This window comes from Coregonus clupeaformis, chromosome 14, assembly GCF_020615455.1.
Source record: "Coregonus clupeaformis isolate EN_2021a chromosome 14, ASM2061545v1, whole genome shotgun sequence".
Lineage (NCBI taxonomy): Eukaryota > Metazoa > Chordata > Actinopteri > Salmoniformes > Salmonidae > Coregonus > Coregonus clupeaformis.
In genome coordinates, this window is record NC_059205.1 from 39,991,055 (window position 1) to 40,013,853 (window position 22,799).

The window sequence follows — 22,799 nt, forward strand, 5'->3', positions numbered from 1 at the left end:
GTGGGCATGCAGCCAGGACGGAGAGTGCCGGCTCAACGCTCGTGGCCTCCAGTACCCCTCCTCGGTCCCGGATATCCTGCGCCAGTGCCACGTGCTGTAGTGCCAGTACGAGTGCACAGCCCTGTACGTCCTGTGCTGATGCCTCACACAGATTGTGTGGAAATAGGCATTCAGCCAGGACGGGTTGTGTCAGCTCTCCACTCCAGACCTCCAGTCCGCCTCCACAGTCCAGCCCGGCCTGTTCCTGTCCCTCGCACCAAGCCTGTGGTGCGCGTCGCCAGCCCGGTCCGGCCTGTTCCTGCCCCTCGCACCAAACCAGTGGTGCGCGTCGCCAGCCCAGTCCGGCCTGTTCCTGTCCTTCGCACCAAGCTGTGGTGCGCGTCGACAGCCCGGTCCGGCCTGTTCCTGTCCCTCGCACCAAGCCTGTGGTGCGCGTCGCCAGCCCGGTCCGGCCTGTTCCTGCTCCCCGCACCAAGCCAGTGGTGCGCGTCGCCAGCCCGGTCCGGCCTGTTCCTGTCCCTCGCACCAAGCCTGTGGTGCGCGTCGCCAGCCAGGTCCGGCCTGTTCCTGCTCCCCGCACCAAGCCTGTGGTGCGCGTCGTCAGCCCGGTCCGGCCTGTTCCTGCTCCCCGCACCAAGCCTGTGGTGCGCGTCGTCAGTCCGGCACGGCCTGTGCCTGTTCCACCGGTGCGGCACCGGGCAGCTGCTCCACTCCGGAGCCAGAGCAATCCGCTCCACCGGTGTCCAGTCCAGCTCCGGCCAGTGGGGCCAGACCAGATCAGGGGCGCTACGGGGGGGTGGAGAGAGAGTGGTGGTCACGCCCGGATCCGCCTCCGAGGCGGAATGCCCACCTGGCCCCTACCCTCTTGTGTTTGGTTGGCGCGGTCGCAGTCCGCGCCTTTGGGGGTACTGTCACGCCCTGGCTCTGGGGACTCTTATATGTTGAGCCAGGGTGTGGATTTTCTATGTTTTGTTTTCTATGTTTTTGGTTCTACTTCGTTTTGATCTATGTTGGCCAGGGTGGTTCCCAATCAGAGACAGCTGTAGCTCGTTGTCTCTGATTGGGGACCATACTTAGGCAGCCTTTTGGCATGTTAGTTTTGTGGGATCTTGTTCCCGAAAGGTTGTGTTGTAACCTAGAAATGTATCTTTTGCATAGCCCAACTGCCCCTGAGACACCCTCAGAGAGTTGGGTCACGACCAGCCATTATCAACGGCAACCCTGGAGCAATTACGGTTAAGTGCTCATTGACAGATTGCTCACCTTGTCACCTCAGGTATTCAAACAACATTTTTTTTTACATTTTAGTAATTTATCCATAGCAATTTATAGGAGCAATTAGGGTTAAGTGCCTTGCTCAAGATTTTTCATCTAGTAGTCTTTGGGATTCAAACCAGCACCGTTCAGTTACTGGCCAAACACTCTTAACCACTAGGCTGCCTGCTGCCCTAGTAAAAGGTAGATATGTACTCCATAATGTATATATTTGCTGAACAGGATTGGCTAATTACGTTCATTGTGAAAAGAAAATATATGTTGTAGCATGTGAATGCATGAGCAGCCCTGAGTAGGATTCTGTACTAACATAGCAATTATCTTTGAAGCTAGGGAACAAGCTCAGCTTGTGTAGTAAAACTAGTTAACTTTATATGCCAGTCTGTAAATTCTAATTGCCTTGGCAAGTAAACAATTACTGTAATTATGCAACCAAATGATAGCACACGATTAGAGGAGAGAGAGGAGGACGTTTTTCGAATGTTAAATATGGCTCTCCTAAGTGTGACACAATAAGGTTTGTACATGGAAAACAGACAACAATGTAATGTAGTGGAATGTTAGTATATTTTAACTTAACCTGCTTCTTTTCACATATAATTGCATACATTCAAAAAGAAAAGGGCGTCAGGTAGCCTAGCGGTTAAGAGCGTTGGGCCAGTAACTGAAAGGTAGCTGGTTTGAATAGGTAAAATATCTGTCAATGTGCCCTTGAGCAAGGCACTTCACTCTAATTGCTCCTGTATGTCGCTCTGGATACGAGATTTTGCTAAATACTTAAATGTAATGTAAGAAAACTCACCTATCAACACTCACTTAAATAAAATGACACTGGCTTCAAGGTTTTATACAAATTGCCTGTCAGTCAAAACAACACTTACTGTCACACTCATCATTTCTCAGGCTAATGCAGCTATGATTAGCCACACCATGAACATACAGTTGAAGTCGGAAGTTTACATACACCTTAGCCAAATACATTTACACTCAGTTTTTCACAATTCCTGACATTTAATCCTAGTAAATATTCCCTGTCTTCGGACAGTTAGGATCACCACTTTATTTTAAGAATGTGAAATGTCAGAATGATAGTAGAGAGAATTATTTATTTCAGCTTTTATTTCTTTCATCACATTCCCAGTGGGTCAGAAGTTTACATACACTCAATTAGTATTTGGTAGCATTGCCTTTAAATTGTTTAACTTGGGTCAAACGTTTTGGGTAGCTTTCCACAAGCTTCCCACAATAACTTGGGTGAATTTTGGCCCATTTCTCCTGACAGAGCTGGTGTAACTGAGTCAGGTTTGTAGGCCTCCTTGCTCGCACACACTTTTTCAGTTCTGCCCACAAATGTTCTATAGGATTGAGGTCAGGGCTTTGTGATGGCCACTCCAATACCTTGACTTTGATGTCCTTAAGCCATTTTGTCACAACTTTGGAAGTATGCTTGGGGTCATTGTCCAATTGGAAGACCCATTTGCGACCAAGCCTTAACTTCCTGACTGATGTCTTGAGATGTTGCTTCAATATATCCACATAATTTTCCTTCCTCATGATGCCATCTATTTTGTGAAGTGCACCAGTCCCTCCTGCAGCAAAGCACCCCAACAGCATGATGCTGCCACCCCCGTGCTTCACGGTTGGGATGGTGTTCTTCAGCTTGCAAGCCCCCCCTTTTTCCTCCAAACATAACGATGGTCATTATGGCCAAACAGTTCTATTTCTGTTTCATCAGACCAGAGGACATTTCTCCAAAAAGTACGATCTTTGTCCCCATGTGCAGTTGCAAACCGTAGTCTGGCTTTTTTTATGGCGGTTTTGGAGCAGTGGCTTCTTCCTTGCTGAGCGGCCTTTCAGGTTATGTCGATATAGGACTCCTTTTACTGTGGATATAGATACTTTTGTTCTTGTTTCCTCCATCATCTTCACAAGGTCCTTTGCTGTTGTTCTGGGATTGATTTGCACCAAAGTACGTTCATCTCTAGGAGACAGAACACGTCTCCTTCCTGAGCGGTATGACGGCTGCATGGTCCCATGGTGTTTATACTTGCGTACTATTGTTCATACAGTTGACCGTGGTATCTTCAGGCGTTTGGAAATTGCTCCCAAGGATGAACCAGACTTGTGGAGGTCTACAATTTTTTTTCTGAGGTCTTGGCTGATTTCTTTTGATTTTCCCATGATGTCAAGCAAAGAGGCACTGAGTTTGAAGGTAGGCCTTGAAATATATCCACAGGTACACCTCCAATTGACTCAAATGATGTCAATTAGCCTATCAGAAGCTTCTAAAGCCATGACATCATTTTCTGGAATTTTCCAAGCTGTTTAAAGGCACAGTCAACTTAGTGTATGTAAACATCTGACCCACTGGAATTGTGATACAGTGAATTATAAGTTAAATAATCTGTCTGTAAACAATTGTTGGAAAAATTACTTGTGTCATGCACAAAGTAGATGTCCTAACCGACTTGCCAAAACTATAGTTTGTTAAAAATAAATTTGTGGAGTGGTTGAAAAACGAGTTTTAATTACTCCAACCTAAGAGTATGTAAACTTCTGACTTCAACTGTAGCTCCTATTTCAATTGAAGCCTCAGGCAATATTGAGTACCAGAACATTTTGATCTTAAAGCCAATCTTTAGTTTTTCACTACAACGTCGCCAAAGTACAGCTCAATTAAAGGTTTGTTCAGCACCAACTAGCTAGACAGGAGACAATGAAATTGTGAATAAGCTTCCCAACCTGACTGGAGTGTTACAATGTATAGTATGTTTTAGTGATTTGTAAAAACTTGTTCTACTTAATTATAGAGATGGCATTTATCGGTACATTTAAAAAAAGGACTGATACAAATAAACCGAGCCACAGAAGGGTTCTGTGGGAAAGGAAATAGTCAAAACCTCTACTGAAAACAGGCACAAAACCTGAGACAATGCACTTGTAGTACTAAACGGTAAGTAAGCTGACAGGAGCTGCTCATGGGTCGTGAACCTCCCAGTAGGGAACTGCAGCAGAACAGAAGTCTATTAACACTGCAGGTCAAACCATGGCCAGCCGAGGAATTACCAGATAATATGGAGAAAAAAGGCAGTGGAAACCTACTCCGCCAGCTCAGGAACCCTCTTGACATGGGAGGGGAAAACAGTCAGATTAGAAGCCCAATAGCGGACACTGGACATAAAAAATATATATATATTTAAGGCAGAAATGCAAGGGTCTAAAAACATAAAATCATTCATTAGACCACCTTACTCTGAAGCTATACCCAGACACATAATCATATTCTATAAACTGATACAGTAATAGTTATATGGGGATGTGAAACTGAAATGCATTGAACACCAACAGAAGCCCCTGAAGGCGTCTCAATGCTGACACATTTAAAGGCAACCATCGTCTGGAGACACTGAGGACATTACACCCCTGAGGGATGGCTAGAACAGATAATATGAAAATAATATAACTTCTCTTCAGTTGAGGGTGTAACAACAAACATATGACCTTGACAGCTACAACTTATCTCCTAATTGCTTCATTTTTATAGATCGATTTTCATTCTAATTAAGCCTCTTAATGTTAGACTCGTGGAGGCTGAGTAATTAATTTGGTTGAATGTCATTCCAGATTAATGATCATAGCTATGTATTAATTAATAATGTGTGCTTGATTTGTTGGGGCTGGGATTGACCTGTAGGCTACATTTGTGCTTTTTCTTTCTAAGATATAGGTAAAATCAAGTAATGAGTGAATAATTCAGGAAAGTTACTCAGAACGACAGAATGTGAGCCTAACTAACAAAGTGTGTTACTCTGGTTTACCGTTGCATTTACTGTAATCAACATTGTGTTATTGCATCAAGATGATCTCATCTGTCTGAGATTGATAAACCTTGTGTGATTTAATGTTTACTTATCAGTGGAAGCATGATAGAAATTGGTTCCAGACATGAAAGCAAGAGGATAAGACACACTCAATCACACACACATGCACAAACACACACCTCACCCAAACACACTGAATCACAAAGAAAATAGGTAAGCCAGCAGCAAACCCTCCTCTGAAGCTAACAATTTAGTGGAGGAAGACAAATCTTGTCAATAACAATTGATCTAAGCAATTTGTATGGCTCTGTGTGAAAACTGAAATCACCAGATTGTTATTGGAATATGAAAGCTATTTTTCAGATGCTGGTTGAATCAGCATGTATTACAGCCACTTTTGGGAGAGTTTAGAACAGTGTGTATGAACAACTTTTTATGGCCAGGGGGTCTACTAAATTAGATTGTGGTGACCTGCCTGCACTGCAACTGGAAATGTCGACATTGATGCTATTCAGACTTCTGAGAGATTGTTGATTGGATGTATTGGGTTATTACAAATCTGAACCTGTCACTTTCGCTTTTTCTTCGAGACTTGACTTCCAGAGATTGCCTGTGCGCAACTAATAACACAAAGGAGATAAAAACTCAGTGCGTCAAAACTCCTGTGTCAGCCGTTTTTCCTAACTGGAAACAGTACCCTGTACCCACTCCTTTGATGATCAATGGAATCTAATCTAGTGCTAGAGCATATAAATGATTGACACTGTGGACTTTTTCACCTGTGGTGTTTCTCATTCTGTTCTATCTCTCTGAATTGACACTTTCACTATACTCATTCAGACGCTCATATACATTTAGTCAATCTGAGCATTGAGAACATGACAGCCACTGCCTTTGTGAGAGAGTTCCCTGAAGACAATCACTAAAAACCCAGCTGCCCTCCGAGCCCCCACAATAGGTACCACGACTGCTGGTCATTATTTTTGCTTAAAGAAGCTAAAAATACTGCTCCCTTTCTCCATCTTATGGGAAATCTGCTTAGTGGCAGTGAAAGCATACCTGCTTCCTGCTTTCCAATTAAATCAAGATGTATTTGCCTTTCAAAGCCTCGCCTCCCTCTCTTCCCCATTGGAATCATTGATGGAGCCCTCTGGCCTATGATGAATGACTTCCAACCCAGAGATGAATAGGAAGATGAATGCATTGCCCTGCGAGGGTTGGAGAAGTAGTGCAAGGAGTGCTGACATAGTGACAAATACACTGACCATGGCACCAACCTGCCTAAATCAGCAAGGGAGGGTGGCAACCGCTCAACAGCACCGCCAGGCACTTCCTCATAGCCTCAGTCCCTGTCCCATGAACTATTAGCTAAGTTAGCAATGAAATGCCAGGTCAAATCAAATCAAATGTATTGGTCACATTCACATGGTAAGCAGATGTTATTGCGAGTGTAGCGAGATGCTTGTGTAGATTCAATGTTTCTGACATGAGACAATCAAAGTGGAAGGATGCTTATACCGGTATACACATTCAGGACTGTGTATGTTCAGTAAAATGCTGATAAAGGAGACTAGTCCTTGTAACGATATACATTTCAGGTAATTTGAAAGATCGATACCACTGTGTAGGTTTTTCAGATAGCATAGCATAGGGAATTCGCTCCATTGTAAAACCTAAATGACATCTGCAATGAATCACTCCGACATTGGCATTTACAGTATATATTCCCAGTGGGCAAAACTGGTTCAAATGACGTAATTTCAACCAGTTTCCCCACTGGGATTTTTCTTTATTCACTGGTAAGGCCAATCCTGTTATTTTTCTCTTGACTACTCTGCATTTGACTATGCCATGTTTCAGAGCAGAGCACAAAACACAATAATCACTGTACCTGAAAGGACTTCAGTGCCACCACACCCTGTATGCATAAGAATGTATGCTACACTCTTAAAAAATACAGGTGCAAGTTGGAACCAAATAAGATTCTTGAGAGAGAAGCCATAGGGGATCCATTTTAGGGTCTCTGAAGAACCATAAATGAGATGGTTCTTTGAAGAACCATATAAAAATCCAAAACCAGAACTCTTTCGGCTCTCCAGCACCGGAATTGAATAGCCCTGCTATAGGGTTTTAAGCCTTATTTGCATATTTCCCAGGGTGCCTTTAGAGTTAATTTTAGAGTTACCAGTACCATGACTGTGTTTGCTAGTGACAGAGACATGGTTGTTGCATTCATTCATTTTCAGTCCAGTGGCCTTCACCAAGTGAGATCCTAAGTGAATATGTTGTCATAAATGCTTTATTATTTAAGACAATAGAATACATCATTCATAAGGCATTCTTTTGAGGGCCTAGTTTTACCCTAATATAGTAGCCTGAAACCCATAGTTTACATGCCACATCAACCCTGCAAGTCACATTATGCTGGCTTGCAAAGTGATGTAATAATAATAATAATAATAATATGCCATTTAGCAGACGCTTTTATCCAAAGCGACTTACAGTCATGCGTGCATACATTTTTGTGTATTGGTGATCCCGGGGATCGAACCCACTACCTTGGCGTTACAAGCGCCATGCTCTACCAGCTGAGCTACAGAGGACCACAATGTAATTCCTATTGGATTCCAGCCAGAGTGGGGATATCCAACATTTGCATTTTTATTCACCCGCAACCTGCATTCACCCGCAACCTGCATTCAGAAAGACTAAGATATGAGACTACCTTAAGGGGCTCCCAAGTGGCGCAGTGGTCTAAGGCACTGCATCTCAGTGCTTGAGGCGTCACTACAGACCCCCTGGTTCGATTCCAGGCTGTATCACAACCGGCCGTGATAGGGAGTCCCATAGGGCGGCGCACAATTGGCCCAGCGTCGTCCAGGTTTGGCCGGTGTAGGCTGTCATTGTAAATAAGAATTTGTTCTTAACTGACTTGCCTAGTTAAATAAAGATCAAATAAAAAAAGCTGGAACAACCATTTCAGTAACGGCTGCAATAAGTCCAAGTAACAGATTGGAATAGTTTAGAAAATGTATGTTATTTATATTTGAGTAGCATAAGATTAATCTATCAATCATAGATATTGAAACAAACAATTCAAAAAAATCTACCTACAATAGAGCATGCTGGGAAATATAATAATGATGGACGTGGTTTTGGTTAAACTCTGGTTATTAACGCCAACACTGGGGTTATTTTACCACTGAGTGTTAATTTAACTCTTTACAGTGTTAATTTAACTTTTGAATCAACACTAGATAACACTGGCCAATTTGCGTTGTGCTATGAAAGGGACACATCTGCACGCTTCCATACATTTCAATAACTTTTTAGAATTCAGAAGAACTGTTGATGTCACGTCAAGAACCCCACACTTAACTCAAAGGTTCTTTATCGGGCAAGAGTTCTCCAAGGAACCTTAAGAGCTGAGGAAGAACCATTTAAGAACCTTAATTTTTTTCTGTGTACTGTGTGAGATCAATTCTAATAGAACTGTAGCTATAGGACTATTACACAATTATATTCTGCATCTCAAATGACACCCTATTCCCTACTACTTTTGATCACATCTTTATGGACCCTGGTCAAAAGTAGTGCATTAAATAGGGAATAGGGTGCCATTTGGAGCACAGCCATTGGGCACGGTGAAGTGATGGGATGCTGTGCTGTGGCTCTCCAATTGGATAAAAAGGTTTATACTCCACAGAGGGACAAGGCCCTGGGATGTGATGACAGCAGAAGATCCATTAAGATTATACTTTTTTTTATGTCCTCAGAAGTTTCCAATAAACGTCAAATTTTAACTGATGCCATTCTGTCTTTGTTGATTATCCATTACCTTAGAAATAACCTTGTAAATGTGGTTTGGAGTGAGGCGTCCTATAGTGCCACCTTTATATGGGAGGTCATATAAACCATCCGAATCTGCACATTAGTATGGACTTTGTTTTGTTGCACCACTGGACGCATCGGGCCAGTTGCATCTAAACATAGGTACCATTACCATAGGTATAAGCCATAATACCATAGGTACCATAATAACGCTGAATGGTTTCTCATTAAAGCATAACTATGTGTGGAGATTACAAGATTTCATCTCCACTGTGACAGTTTCTTTGTAATATGCAAGAGTAAATTGTCCCACTGCAAATTCGATAGTGTTTTAATGGCGAAGACAACCTTTATACTGTAATGACTACTGTATGACAGCATTACAACATACTGTATGATAACAGCGTCACAGGTTTCACAGCACATATCTAGCTTTTTTTCTTTCTTCATTATCCAGATAAAATGAAGAAACTAGAAAGTATAGATCAGTCTTTACATTTCCAGGAAATAGGACAGAAATTGATTTCTCTAAAGTTGCATAAGCCTAATCCAAATGTTAAAAATTCTGTTAAGCTCCCCTTGCATTAATGTTGAATTGGCCAGTAAAATGTTGCACAGGCCAACATTGGCAGCAAATGGGAGATGTGAATGGAATGATGAAAGATGCAGCACATTGAAGCCTGAGTCATTTGGTGGAGCAAGGAGGGATATTTTCCTCTGTTAATGAGGGTGGTTTACATTGAACCTCTGTATTCTGTTTAAACGGCACGGCTGGCAGCATGTGCTGTGCTTGTAGTGTGGAGAAGCACCAGACAGATTTCAGATCTGAAGACTAATGAATTCTGACTGCAGTGGCACAATCCAAATCAGCCCCTTTCCTCATGAAAAATGATTTTGTTAATATCTTCCCCTATTTCCTTCCAGTTCATTATTTACTTGGATGATCTGCTTGGGAGCATGGCGTACTCAGTGGATGTGGATTGTGCAGTGTGCTGTAACTTCAAGAGAGAAAATTATGTTTGGATTCAATCACACACGTTTTAAAAAGGTTGTTGAAGGTGGATGTGGATGGCGTGCATTTTTTATGAAAACACAAACAAGGTTATTTAACAATACAGGTGTCAGGAGGAAAACCTGTTCATCGTATACATTTAAATCAAAGACAAACAACATGTTTTTTTAGATGACATTTTCTACAAAATGTCTGATTCTCTTTGTCAGCCATCAGCAATACCTGCACTAGTGACTGAGGTCAGCATTGAAAGGGACAGACGTAACCAAAGTCGTAAAAATTGCTGGTTATAACACCACAGAAAAAACAAGACCATAGCAGCAATGTTGAATATTGGACAATAGCCAATTCAATTTAAACCCACACAAATAATGGGACCCGTTGGCTCTGCTTAAGGCAAAATGTTAGCCTGACATGTTAGTCTTACATTTTGAAATAATCTGGGGTGTTTCTTCTTGGAAATTGAACCCATGGGTTTATAGCCTGTGTTTTCATGGTACTTGCCAATCAAATCAGCTGCACTCTGCTACCTCTGACTTCCCCTCTAGAGAGTTTTCTCCACTTTAAGAAAAACTGATATTGCACAATTTATTAAGCTTTTTTGGTATACTGTATGTCGAAATGACAAAATAAGGGACAAAATCTATAAATTCCAAATTGCAGTGATTCAAAAGCACTGTTATTTTTTGGTGAAAACCTAACTGAAAACAATTGGCCATCTTACAGCAAATCATGCTGCACTTCAGTACATATCTATTTGCAACAAAAACATACAGTATGCTACTAAATGTACATAATTATATCATACATTGATACTGTAAACATCTCCTACCTGTGAGATAGTCTGGGTCAGGGACTGGGTCTGACAGCTCTTCGTGGCATTGCACCTCGGTTGGAACTGATGCCACAACCATGCCATCTGGGAGCTGCTGCTCGATGCCTCGGGCAAAGTTCTTCTGCCTGGATTAAGGATGACAAAACAGCCTATTTAGAGCCCCACAATTATTCACCCATCCAACTAGGCCTTATCAGGGAGAGAAGGAATAAGGCAGAGAAGAGCCAGTGTCAGTCATGAACACATTGCAAAGCAGTATCTTCTGAAGTGAAGAGGAAATTCAGCAACTCTTGGAGAAGAGTGGTAGTTGATAAAAAGTTGTATTTATTGTTAAAACCAACACGTTTCAGCGAGTATCGCTCATCAGGTTTTGTTAAATCCAAACCAGCATCTTCTGGCAGATCATTAAGAAAATCCATAGGAAATACTGTATGTGAGCATGTAGGGAGAATCAGAGACTTCTACATCAAACATATAATTTTTCATTATGTTAAATGTCCTTTTAATTCTGTGATTCTCCTCCAGTTCCTAACCTGATATGCTCATTTTGTTCATGCTTAAGGCCCCCCCTAAAGTGTTTAAGGCCCCCCCACCCGTGTGTCACACTGTGACGTCATTTTGAATATTGAATAGCTCCCGTGTATTTATGCTAGAGACTGACCGTATCTTGTAGTGGCTGCAGCTCAAAAACCTCTTTCCACCGATATAAAGTTTGCGCCTATTCCATAAAATGGGGCTTGTGAAAGCAGCATTTTTCAACACATGAGAGGATCTGGACAAGAAAACCGTCACAAAATCGTCTGTACAACCTGAACTGTGTGAGCTACAAAATAATATGTCACCAATATCGAAAGGGGAGACTCTCACGAACACGACAGTGTTGGTTGTTTGGCTCTATGACATCCACAAGCTTTACGGAAGTCGTCTGAACTCTCTGTCGCGGACGTCCTCATTTCAAAAAGGTCTTCTCACAAAACCGACTCTCCAGACCAAACTGTTGGAGCTACAAACTAATATGTCAAAAGGGGAGACTCTTGTGAACACGAAGGTGTCAGTTGTTCTGCTCTAGGATGCACACAAGCTTTAAGGGAGTCATCTGAAGGTAACCGAGTACCAGGCTGTAAAAATGTCTAACAGTACATAGGGGGTCAAATGTGCCAAAAATAATGAGACCAAACATGGGTCTATATCTCTCAGATATAGGACAGACACTTCAAAACCTTTTTCCTTATGATTTATTTTTTGACTGCCTGTTTTGCCATTTATGAATGTGTTGTTCAATGTGTTTCTATGGGCTTTAACAGTAAAGGCCAAATTCAATGTTTCATCACATAATAAAAAATAAAAAACATTATACCTACAGGGGCTAAATGATACATTTTATGACCATCTTAAAATAATTCCATATGTTAGCTTAGTAGATATTGCGATCTAAGGGCTTAGACCTACAGGTTTTTTTTTTCTCCATTAATCATATCACATTCAACTTTTACCAGTTGAAAGTAGATACAAAATTATACTTTTTTTTGTTTTAAAAACATCTAAAATATTGTATTAAATTATGCAAATGAGATGATATCTCATTAAATATGTGCATATTTGTATATCATACAAATCCATTTTTCAGGACACTGGAATAAGTCAGCCTAAATATTTTGGTTTCATTTTGTTAAGACACTCCAGGACCGAACTTGCTCACAGCAGATTGTGGATAAATACTTTTTTCATCTTTCTATCTGTAAAATACTAAACATGTATGTAAAAAGCATTTTTGGCACATTTTTGTAAAGAAAAATTTTACCTATAATTGTTTATTTTACAACATATCAACAATTACCTCTGGGCAAGTCTGAAGCATATATCTAAGTATAACCAAACACAATTTGCTGAATGTAGATGCTTCTGAAGCTGAGGAAAATAAATTGGCGTGTCGGAAGAGTCTGACTTTGGGAAAATGGCACTCCAAGACAAGTACACTGAATTTAGACTACCAAACGCCAAACACCTATTTAGACACAATCACAATCTCTTCAAAGTCATTTACTACATACAGTATAGTAAAGTTTGTTACATTCTCTTTTAAATGGGCTTTTAAATTATGTGTAATTATGGATGTATGCCCATTTTAAAGTGATTACAATTGCTGACATTTTGATGACGATAGTATGATAAACTAAGGAAAACATACATTTTCATCAATATCTTTACATTTTTAAGTTTACTTTTTGAAAATGCTAATATGAATGGACCAAAATACCAACAAGGTACTGTAGATGCAAAGATGTCATTTCAGCCTGTGGTGCCTGGCATTAATCCTGATCTTCCCGGTATACTCATCCCTGTCTCTGCTCACTGCATTCATTCATTACAATAGTGATCATCTCCACTCCAAAGAGTCCATTTGAAAAGTTAGAAAAATAGTGGATCTTAAAGGGCAAATCACTTTGAATTGAATATGAAAAAAAATGTACTGTCGCTAAAGCTTTCACTTTCTCGATAAAAGGACCAGTGAGGTACCTGAAAGTTATATGAAAGCACTTTCTTCTTTATGCTGACTTTTCTGCATTCATTTTTCTATGTTTCTGGAAAGAGTCGCTGATGAAGAATTGAGTTTGAAAGGTGATCCTTAATCCAAAATCTCGATTTATCCTCAAAAGCCTGAATCATGAATAACCACAAGTATGGGGATACCAGTTACAAAGGTTTTAGAAGAGACAAATAATGAAAGGCAATCCGTACAATAATGATATAACTTGTGGCAACAACTACAGAAACCCCCCCCCACAAAAACCCCACATGTAGCTGAGCAATGGCTCTGTACAGCACATCTACAGTATACATCTACTCATATTAAGTTGTGTTCTTTTGACTTGAAGGTTAACAGCCACAGATGTAAACACAAGAATAAACAGCATTATCTTTAAACACTAAAAACATAACTTTCCAGAATTGGGTTGAAACAGGAAAGGGATGGGATGCAGTTACAAACCCCTCCTATTATTCATCGCTGAGTGAAAAATAACTGCTTCTATGAAAGGATCATTATGTTATTTCCACGTTCCAAACACAAATGCCTGACTTGAAGCAACATTACTCATAGTCAATGATTGAGCATCACACTCCCATTACTTAATATATTCTTACAACCACCTCTGAAATAGTCATTTATCCATTCGAAGTAATTTACATAAGGTTTTCATAACTGTAATCAGCAATAGTCCTATCGATATTTAATATCTATAAGCAGTGTCAAATATACTTTAGCTTTCAGGGACTTAGAACTAGCAGGAACTGGATGTAACTGTAAAATGGCTGTGCATATTAGTTAGAATCGTCCCTTTTAGGGGCATTGTCTGAAAATGAAACCTGACCCTCCATTGGAAACACTGAAATAATGCCATTACATTCATTTGTTCCATGTCCGGGGGTAAGGAACAGGAGCACATTGTTAACAGTCATTAAAAGCATGGAAATTAGACTCATACATATCAAATATGTTGCTTTAGGCATAGTATAACAATGCTTATCTCCTGAAAATGGAGAAAAGGGTTATAATGCACCTTGGGCCTGGAGGGTGAAATGGTTTGAATGTGCCATTGTGATTAATTTGTATTGTCAAGAAGAAGATATTATGCCTGTATGAAATATGCTATTGTTAAACTGACTTAAAGTAAATTCCATATTAACATAGTCAATTGCCAAACTGTATCACAAATTACTCAAAACGTAGAACCAAAAGTTTAATTGAGTGAGTTTTCTTTGGATTTTGGAATCTAACAAAAACAATCATAATGGGGATGAGGTGAGCATAGATGCCCAAAAACTATTTCAGTATTTTTTCAAGATCAGAGCAAACCAAAGTAAAAATCGTATTTAGATAATACGTACATCCTCTGCATATTTTCTTCATTTGAAAGTCTATGTCACTTTGAAAGAGTTTATGCCCATGTGCCTCTTCTTGAGTAATGGCTGGGAAAGGAAAAATTAAACCTCCAACTGTTTCAGGGTTTCAGCCAACTTTATAATTTCAACTATTTTTTGTATTCCCCCTGCTAATATCAGACCACAAGTGATGGAATGGGGCTGGGGTAAGAACTTTACAACGTCCAATAATTGAGGCAATGCCCTCCCGTGTTTAATATAATCAATCTAGCTCACACAGAAATTGTATATTTTAATTAAGCGAGTAGATAAAGGTGTTCCTCCTCTGAGGGGGTGAGAGGAGACACCCCACCAAGTAGTTTGGAAATGTGGTCTAAATCACGATCCCAAGCAGCACTAATGAGAACAAAGGACACTAAAATATTCATTAAAACCTGCTTTAAGCATGTTGTGTGGAGTAGTGTGAGAGAGAGAGAGAGAGAGAGAGAGAGAGAGAGAGAGAGAGATAGAGAGAGTGTGTGAGAGATAGAGAGAGTGTGTGAGAGAGAGAGAGAGAGAGAGAGAGAGAGAGAGAGAGAGAGAGAGAGAGAGAGAGAGAGAGAGAGAGAGAGAGAGAGAGAGAGAGAGAGAGAGAGAGAGAAAGGAGAGAGAAAGGAGAGAGAAAGGAGAGAGAGAGAGAGAGAAAGGAGAGCGAAGGACTTGGAGCCAAAGGGAGGAAATAATGAGAAGAGGTTGCCTTTTTTAACTCACATTATTCTAATGGACTTCACTGCTTCCCTCAGAGACATTGAGATCTACTAGTGGGACATCGCATCACTGCAAAGTCTGTAGACATACAATACAGCTCCAGCCATCTCAGCTAAGATCCCATCACATCTCTCTATACTGAATATTTTTTAAATGTAATATCCCCTTATGTGCTTTTGTTGTCCAGGCCGGTCTCGGCCACATAAAAGCTCTGGCTAAGATTGTGTGACACCTCATATTTACCTCCAATCCTCCACAGAAAACTCTAACTTTTGAAATATTAATTACCAAGCCGACTCTGAAATTCAGCGGGAGCGATTCAGAGAACGACAACTACCTTTTTAAAAAACATGAAAAGTGTTTCAGAGGCTGGTGAGCATGAAAGCAGGGCCCACAGCCCTGTGTGGATAGAATCAGACGCAGCTCTGTGGCACAGCCTGGAGCCTGGCCATCCAGCAGACTCTGCTCCCGCTGAGTGGGTACAGGCTAGCCTCATCTTATTCCAGCAACACCGGCTGTGAAGAGCCAGTGGGCACCTTCTCACTCTGCTAGATGTGTCCTTTAATTTCCTTCCTTTTGTTGTTCCAGCCAGACTAAATAAAAAGGTAGGGGTGGGATGCCTCTTTTTCAAATGAATAAAAGATCAACAGTCAAACTTGACTAGGAGGAAATGTGCACATTTGGTCTAGTTTGTGAAACATTGTGTGTACAGTAGAGTACAGTAGAGGTGAGCTTGGGAGTTTGGAGAACCAAGTTTCCATTTCTATCCAGCAGCTATGGGTGCTTTCTGTACTTTTCAGTTCCCTTACTTTTTTGCACGCTACATTAATGATTAGACAGTGTTAAAATTTGACTTCCTTGCCTTTCATAAGTTTACTGTCAAATAGGGAAACAGATGCTTTGTGACACTCCAGAACCGTTGGGTTGGGCTTTTGAAGAGGCGCCAATGAAACTCCAAGCACCAGGCTGGTATGAAACAGAATAATACAAGTTTTTCTCTCCTTTTTTTCCAGGATGTCTCTCACGGTGATTCTCTTTGTAAACCATGCATGAGTCACACAAGGGCTTTTCCTCTCAATGGGGTGTCAGTCAATGGACAACATTTTATTTCTGCCGTTAAATTATATTTACCTGTATAATGTCAAGACTATACTTCAAGTTAAAATATATTTTGACGTAAGTTTGGCAATTTTCTCCATTAAAATAATCCAATTATAATGTAATAAATTAATTAATAAAACCCAGCATTTAATATCAGTAACATTAGCATTTGTTTTTATCATTGAGAGAATGTTTATTCATAATACTTTTCTAAATTAAGTTTAATGTTCCCTGCACTACTACATCATCAGCAGTAATCTCTACTTCCCAGCACTATTCCTCCTGTGTACCAAAGTTTTGACTATTTTCTTTAGTTTCCAATTAATTGTCACATCAATATGGCATTCTTGTGAGGCTTAATGAACCCAAGGTGGGCACCAGTGCAGCAGCGCAGCAGACCCTTTGTTCATTGCACATTCAAAGTTTCATCTGCTCCAATTACGTTCCATTACACCAAACTGGCTCCTGGTCACTTTTAATTCACTTCTTGCAATCTTGTATAATTAGGGTTTGCATTAACCATGGCTCCCCAATGAGGCTTTCTCCAGCATCATGTCTGGCTGCACTCTGCACAGGAGCATTTTGTACTTTTCAAAGTCTGAAACACAGGCTGTCTCTCCTGGTGCTTTCAAAATGAGTTCAGAGCATTTGAGATTTAGCTACTTGATGATATTAACTTTCCCTTGCTGGCCTTCCTCTAGCATTCACGTGACATATTGTAAGTGGATGCACTGCCTCCGGCTGCGGGATCCATGTGCACCCAAATTACATTTTCAGGACCGTAGATGATTTCCGTGACCTGACTTCCTGACTTCAGCGGAAAGGAAGCATTGTGAGTAATTAAGCAGCCTACAAAGCATGCTGCCACGGAACTCATATTAACAAAACAGGGACTGCTGTGCATTTCTTTAGATATTAAATCTTTAGATCCTCACTCACAAGATACACTATCCGTATATTTACATAATTTTGGTTATTGTCATTGTGGACAGAAGATGCCATACATATTAATCTTCTGAGTTCATTAGTCTCTCACCTTGCTTTAGTCTACTATACATCTCTACACGTTGTATACATTCATTAAAACAAATTATAAATACATTTTATGCTCTACCTGTGGACCAATTAAACAACCATGAATCAACCACAAATCATTCCTATTTTGTACATGAGCTATAACCCATGACACAACTCATTCATTACCTGAAGGTAGCTTTGAGGATCTGCCCAGAGGTGATCTCCTTGGTGTGGTTGTTGTAGCCATAGAAGAGGTCTCCGAAAACGGTTTGGTTGGCTGGGATGTCAGCTGTCTCCCCACAGTCCAGTCCCTCGGTACAGGCTTCAGAGAGGGGCTGGCAGGAACGACCATCTTGACCTTTCTTGTAATCCTCAATACAGCTACAACGGCAGCCATAAAAAAAAGGGAGCAGTGTGAGCTGATGTGCTCTTACATTATATTCAAATAGATTGTGTTTAATCTACATTATACAAGTAGCTTCTAATAAATATTGTTATATTCAGGGTTTAGACTGAATTCTGTTTGAATTCAAGTCAATACAGGGATAAAAACCTTTTTTATTTTTTACATATACTGGAAACCGATTTAATTGAATAGGTCCCTTTGACTGTATTTACACAGGCATCCCAATTCTGATCTTTTTTTCACAAATTCGTCTTTTGACCAATCAGATCAGCTCTGAAAAAAATATAATGTGAAAAGATCTGATGTGATTGGTCAAAAGACCAATTAGCGGAAAAATTATCCGAATTGGGCTCCCTGTTTAAACAAAGCCTTAGTGACTGACTGAAGAGTGCATGAAATTCCATCTTGACATTACGTAAACATCACTATGGCTAGCTGTCCGGATTATTTATTTATTTTACTTGTGTTCATGGTTCACTATTTACTCAGAAGTGCACCCCTTTATGCCAGAGTTCAAGGGGATCCACAAAATAGGCCTCCTCATGATTCTAGTGTGCCAATCAATTCTAGCTTTGTTGTATGGTGCTATTAATTCAATTCAGTAAACACAAAACACCCCATTTCATTATTCAAAAAGGGAATAATCCAAACAGTGAGAGTCCTCTTGACTCTTTCATATTTATGACATTTTGACATTCCAGTGTCTTGTGAGCTCTGTAAAATATATCAAAGGCAATGGGCCTGGGATTAAAGTGAAAGAACCTTTCTTCATGATGACACTTCTTTCTACAGGAAAGTGTCACTAAAGAGGGTTAGATATATCTTGTCCATAATGCAGTCCTAATGCACACCGCATTTAAACTGGTTCACTTTCCCTGTCATATTATCATGTTTCATATGACAGACAATTAAGCACGTTTGTCACCTACAGTCAGAAATACTTTTGTGTCAGGAGCAGACTTGACATTAAAAGAGAGGTCAAGAGATATTTCTCTTTTAAGAGACAACCTCTCCAAGGGGAAGAAACAAATCAATCTGAGTGACACACGCACTGCACATCTGACATTTAAAAGACATACTGGTGCACTTTCCTTTCCTACTAAAACTATGTCGTGACAATGCCATCACCAGGAATCTACTGAAGTGAAAAAGAAGGCAATACCAGTACTACACATTTTAGTAGAATGCATTCAGTTGTGCAACTGATTAGGTATCCCCTTTCCCTTCCCTTCTATAATGGCATTGCTAGAATTTCCTACAATGTAAACTTCTGTCCTTCTTTTTAAACACTCTAGGATATGACAATGTTATATCAGTTCAGTGCCATGGAGACAAGGTCTGCGTACCCAATGGCACCGTATTCGCTACAAAAAAGTAGTGCACTATGTAGAGAATCGGGTGCCATTTGGGATGCATCCAAGTTCAATAGTGTTCTCTCACCCGCAGAACATCTGGATGTTGTAAAGGGTGGGGTCGTCCACCAGGGGGGCGAGCTGCTGGAGGCACAGTTGTTCACAGCCTCCGTTAAAGCCGTCAGAGCAGTCGATGCCGATGTGGTGATCGTAGCAGCCTGTGCCATCCTTCATGGGACTCAGTCCAGGAGGGCACTAGAAGTAATGGGAATAAAGGATACAGGATGTTACAGATTGTCAAAAACAATACACCACGGACGTGATCTGGTTTCATATTGGTCAAATGTAATAATTCTACAAATCTTTAGTTCACACAGAAATAAGTAGAGACCAGACACATCCAGATCCCATGTGTGTGTACGAATGATAGAAAAGTGGGTAAGCAAAATGAGAGAAATTCAAGGTAACGGCTTTGATTATATTTTCCCAAACAACATTCTGAGTGGCGCAGTGGTCTAAGGCACTGCATCGCAGTGCTAACTGTGCCACTAGAGATCCTGGTTCGAATCCAGGCTCTGTCGCAGCCGGCCGCGACCGGGAGACTCATGGGCGGCGCGCAATTGGCCCAGCGTCGTCCAGGGTAGGGGAGGGAATGGCCGGCAGGGATGTAGCTCAGTTGATAGAGCATGGCGTTTGCAACGCCAGGGTTGTGGGTTCGATTCCCACGGGGGGTCAGTATAAAAAAATATGTATTCACTAACTGTAAGTCGCTCTGGATAAGAGCGTCTGCTAAATGACTAAAAAAAAAAAAAAAAAAAAAAAAAAAAAAAATCACGATTTCTGTCAGACATTCCTTCAAAGGGAACTTTGATGGGATGATTCTTAACAAGGCACCCCTGCCTGTAGAAAAGAGGAAAAGGCTATGTTTGCCTTCAAGCAATAAGGAAGCATAAGCAACAATATATTTCTTTATTTACTCTCCCAAGTCTCCAGTGCCCATCGATCCTGGCATCATCCCGCTGGGCACACACTGGTTGAATCAACGTTGTTTCCACGTCATGTCAATGAAATTACATTGAACCAACATGGAACAGGCGTTGAATTGACATTTGTGCCCAGCGGGATGACATCCTAACACTAGTCAGTTGAAAGAGTAGGTTGAATGCCCCGTTGGGGGATTTAACCTATTGCTTTTGGAATTGTTTTAAGATGGTCATACTATGGATCATTTGGCTATTTGATTTAGCCCATTGACTTGTTTTTGGATTTTTTACTAAAGCCCATAGAAACGCATTGAATAATACATTCATAAATGGCAAAAAGGGCAGTCAAAAAATAAATCATAAGAAACAAGGCTTTGAAGTGTCTGTCCTAAATCTAGGAGCTATAAAAAAAACTCTGGAAATATATATATATATATATATATATATATTTTTTTTTACACATATTTAACCCCTTTTTTGGGGTAGTCACAAATCTACCTTCATACTTCCATTTGTTTTTCAAAACCGGGACCGGTTACTTTCAGACGAGTCCTGTGACATTGGGGGTAGTAGAGCAAAACAGACAACACCATCGTGTCTCCCCTTTCCATAGAGTGTTCATAATAGTTTGTAGGTCAAACCGTTTGGACACTACTGACTTTTTCGTGAGAAGACCAATTTTCGGGATGTGTCATGGTCTGACAAACACCGCTCTAACTCTGCCACCTTTCACCGCAGATGCGGAAGTGCGACATATTACAAGTATTTCACTACACCCACAATAACATCTGCTAAATATGTGTATGTGACCAATAAAATTGTATTTGATTTGACAATGGCGGATGCGGTGGATTGAGACACATCCAATGCAAAAAAACAGATATCTCTAGCTTAAATTGACGGATTTTGCTGGGGATTTTTTTGTTATGTAACTTAGATTGACATACCGGGGCTAGGGGGTCAAACATGAATTGGAACTTCATCAGTTGAGTCAGACAGAAGCACTGACAATCCAGAATTGTCCTACATCAGGCCCTGTGGAGTTTTTAGTATTAAAGGTAGACTGACTCAGCGATATGACGTAGATTCAGCATAATGGGTCAATTTCTGCAACAACTAGTGCGAGGCTCAACTTCTCCGCTGTTTTGGTGCTCTGGCTACAACACTCTGAACAGCGTGAAGCAAACCCGTGCACATGCGCAGATACTGTGTGTGACTGTGTGAGAGCGAAGTCTCAATATATGCGGTGCTACTTGTGGCAACGTCATTTTGCTGAGTATTTCTTTAATATAAGATTTCAGATTGTGTGTACCTGTAGATGTTATGTATGTGTTTCCTGACAAAATCCCTCTCTTTAGTGTAGATCATTATGACCCATCCCACCACTAACAACAATCTAGCGAAGGGTAGCTAAAGATACACTTATGTCGTTATGCCAAAGCCTTGTTCACATTGGCAGTTTGACTCAAATCCAATTTATTTGCATTTCCAATTCGAATCTATTCTTTTTTCTGCAGTCTGAACAGCCAAAAAGCATATGGAATTGGATATTTCAAGCCACATTAAAAAACACCTTCGTAGGTGGTTTGAAATCAGATACAAATCTGATTCCAGGCGACTTGTGTCTGAACAGTCAAATCTGATTTATTTGCCTTCAAGTGGTTTTTAGACTGTTATTTGGCATATCTTGTTACTTGCTAGTTCCTCTGTTGACAGTTTAACAAGAACATTGGCAGCTAACTAGCTTGTTAATTGTTTACAAACAAATTAGTGAATGTGCTAGAAAGCTAAACAGCTACCTAGCTAGCTAGTTGACTGCTGTGGCTAACCAAAAAGGACTCATTTTGAAAGTTGGATCATCTTATCCTTTGAGTCTTTAAAAGTGTATATTACACTATGATTTTGAACATTCAAAGCAACTGGGAAACATCCAAGGCAGGCCTTGTTGTCACCTTAGCTTGCTACATAACTTCTGAGTGATAGGAAGCACGAGCACGTCCACCAATCAGCCTACACCACTGTGCATGTCACCAACTCCAATTTGGTCACTTGTAATTTGCTGTTTGGACAATCAGTATTTCAAAACGGATTTGAAAAACAAAAATGATTTGAGCATTAAGACCTGCAGTGTGAACAAGGCTCAAGAGGTATGGCTGGCCCTCTTACGAAGTGGTTAAGCATTGGGTTAATGGCTAATGTATCAATGACCAGTGGGGCATATGTCGTAACAGGAGTCCCTCGCCTCTGCCCTCCCTGGACACATTGCTATTGATTTTGTCGCTTGGCTACGGGCACTGTGACAACTGATTTATCACCTGTAATGTAAAGAGCATGGTACATTGAATCTCCTAACTCATCTGTAGCAGAGACTTTTTAAATCACTGGGCCTCTTTGCAATCGATGGCAATGGGTTAGTGTGGCAAAGGGAAGTCTGAGAGGAATTAATGTATTGATGGTCCTTGATGGTCCTTTCTTGTGAACCCCACATGTCTCTCCTTATTGACTGCTGTAATAGGCCTCCGTTCACTAAGCCAAAT

At 40.7% G+C, this 22,799-nt stretch overlaps 1 protein-coding gene across 10 annotated transcripts in view; it reads right to left on the reverse strand.

Moving 5' to 3' along the window:
• LOC121580909 (astrotactin-1) overlaps positions 1–22,799 on the reverse strand; it is a 263,865-nt gene that overhangs the window by 118,704 nt on the left and 122,362 nt on the right. For all 10 annotated transcript variants that reach the window (XM_041896090.2, XM_041896089.2, XM_041896086.2 and 7 more), the window contains 3 exons: positions 19,368–19,534; positions 17,708–17,902; positions 10,772–10,899 (listed from right to left, as the gene is read on the reverse strand). In XM_041896090.2, the coding sequence (XP_041752024.1) occupies positions 10,772–10,899; positions 17,708–17,902; positions 19,368–19,534 (490 nt within the window). The remainder of the gene's footprint in view (positions 1–10,771; positions 10,900–17,707; positions 17,903–19,367; positions 19,535–22,799) is intronic.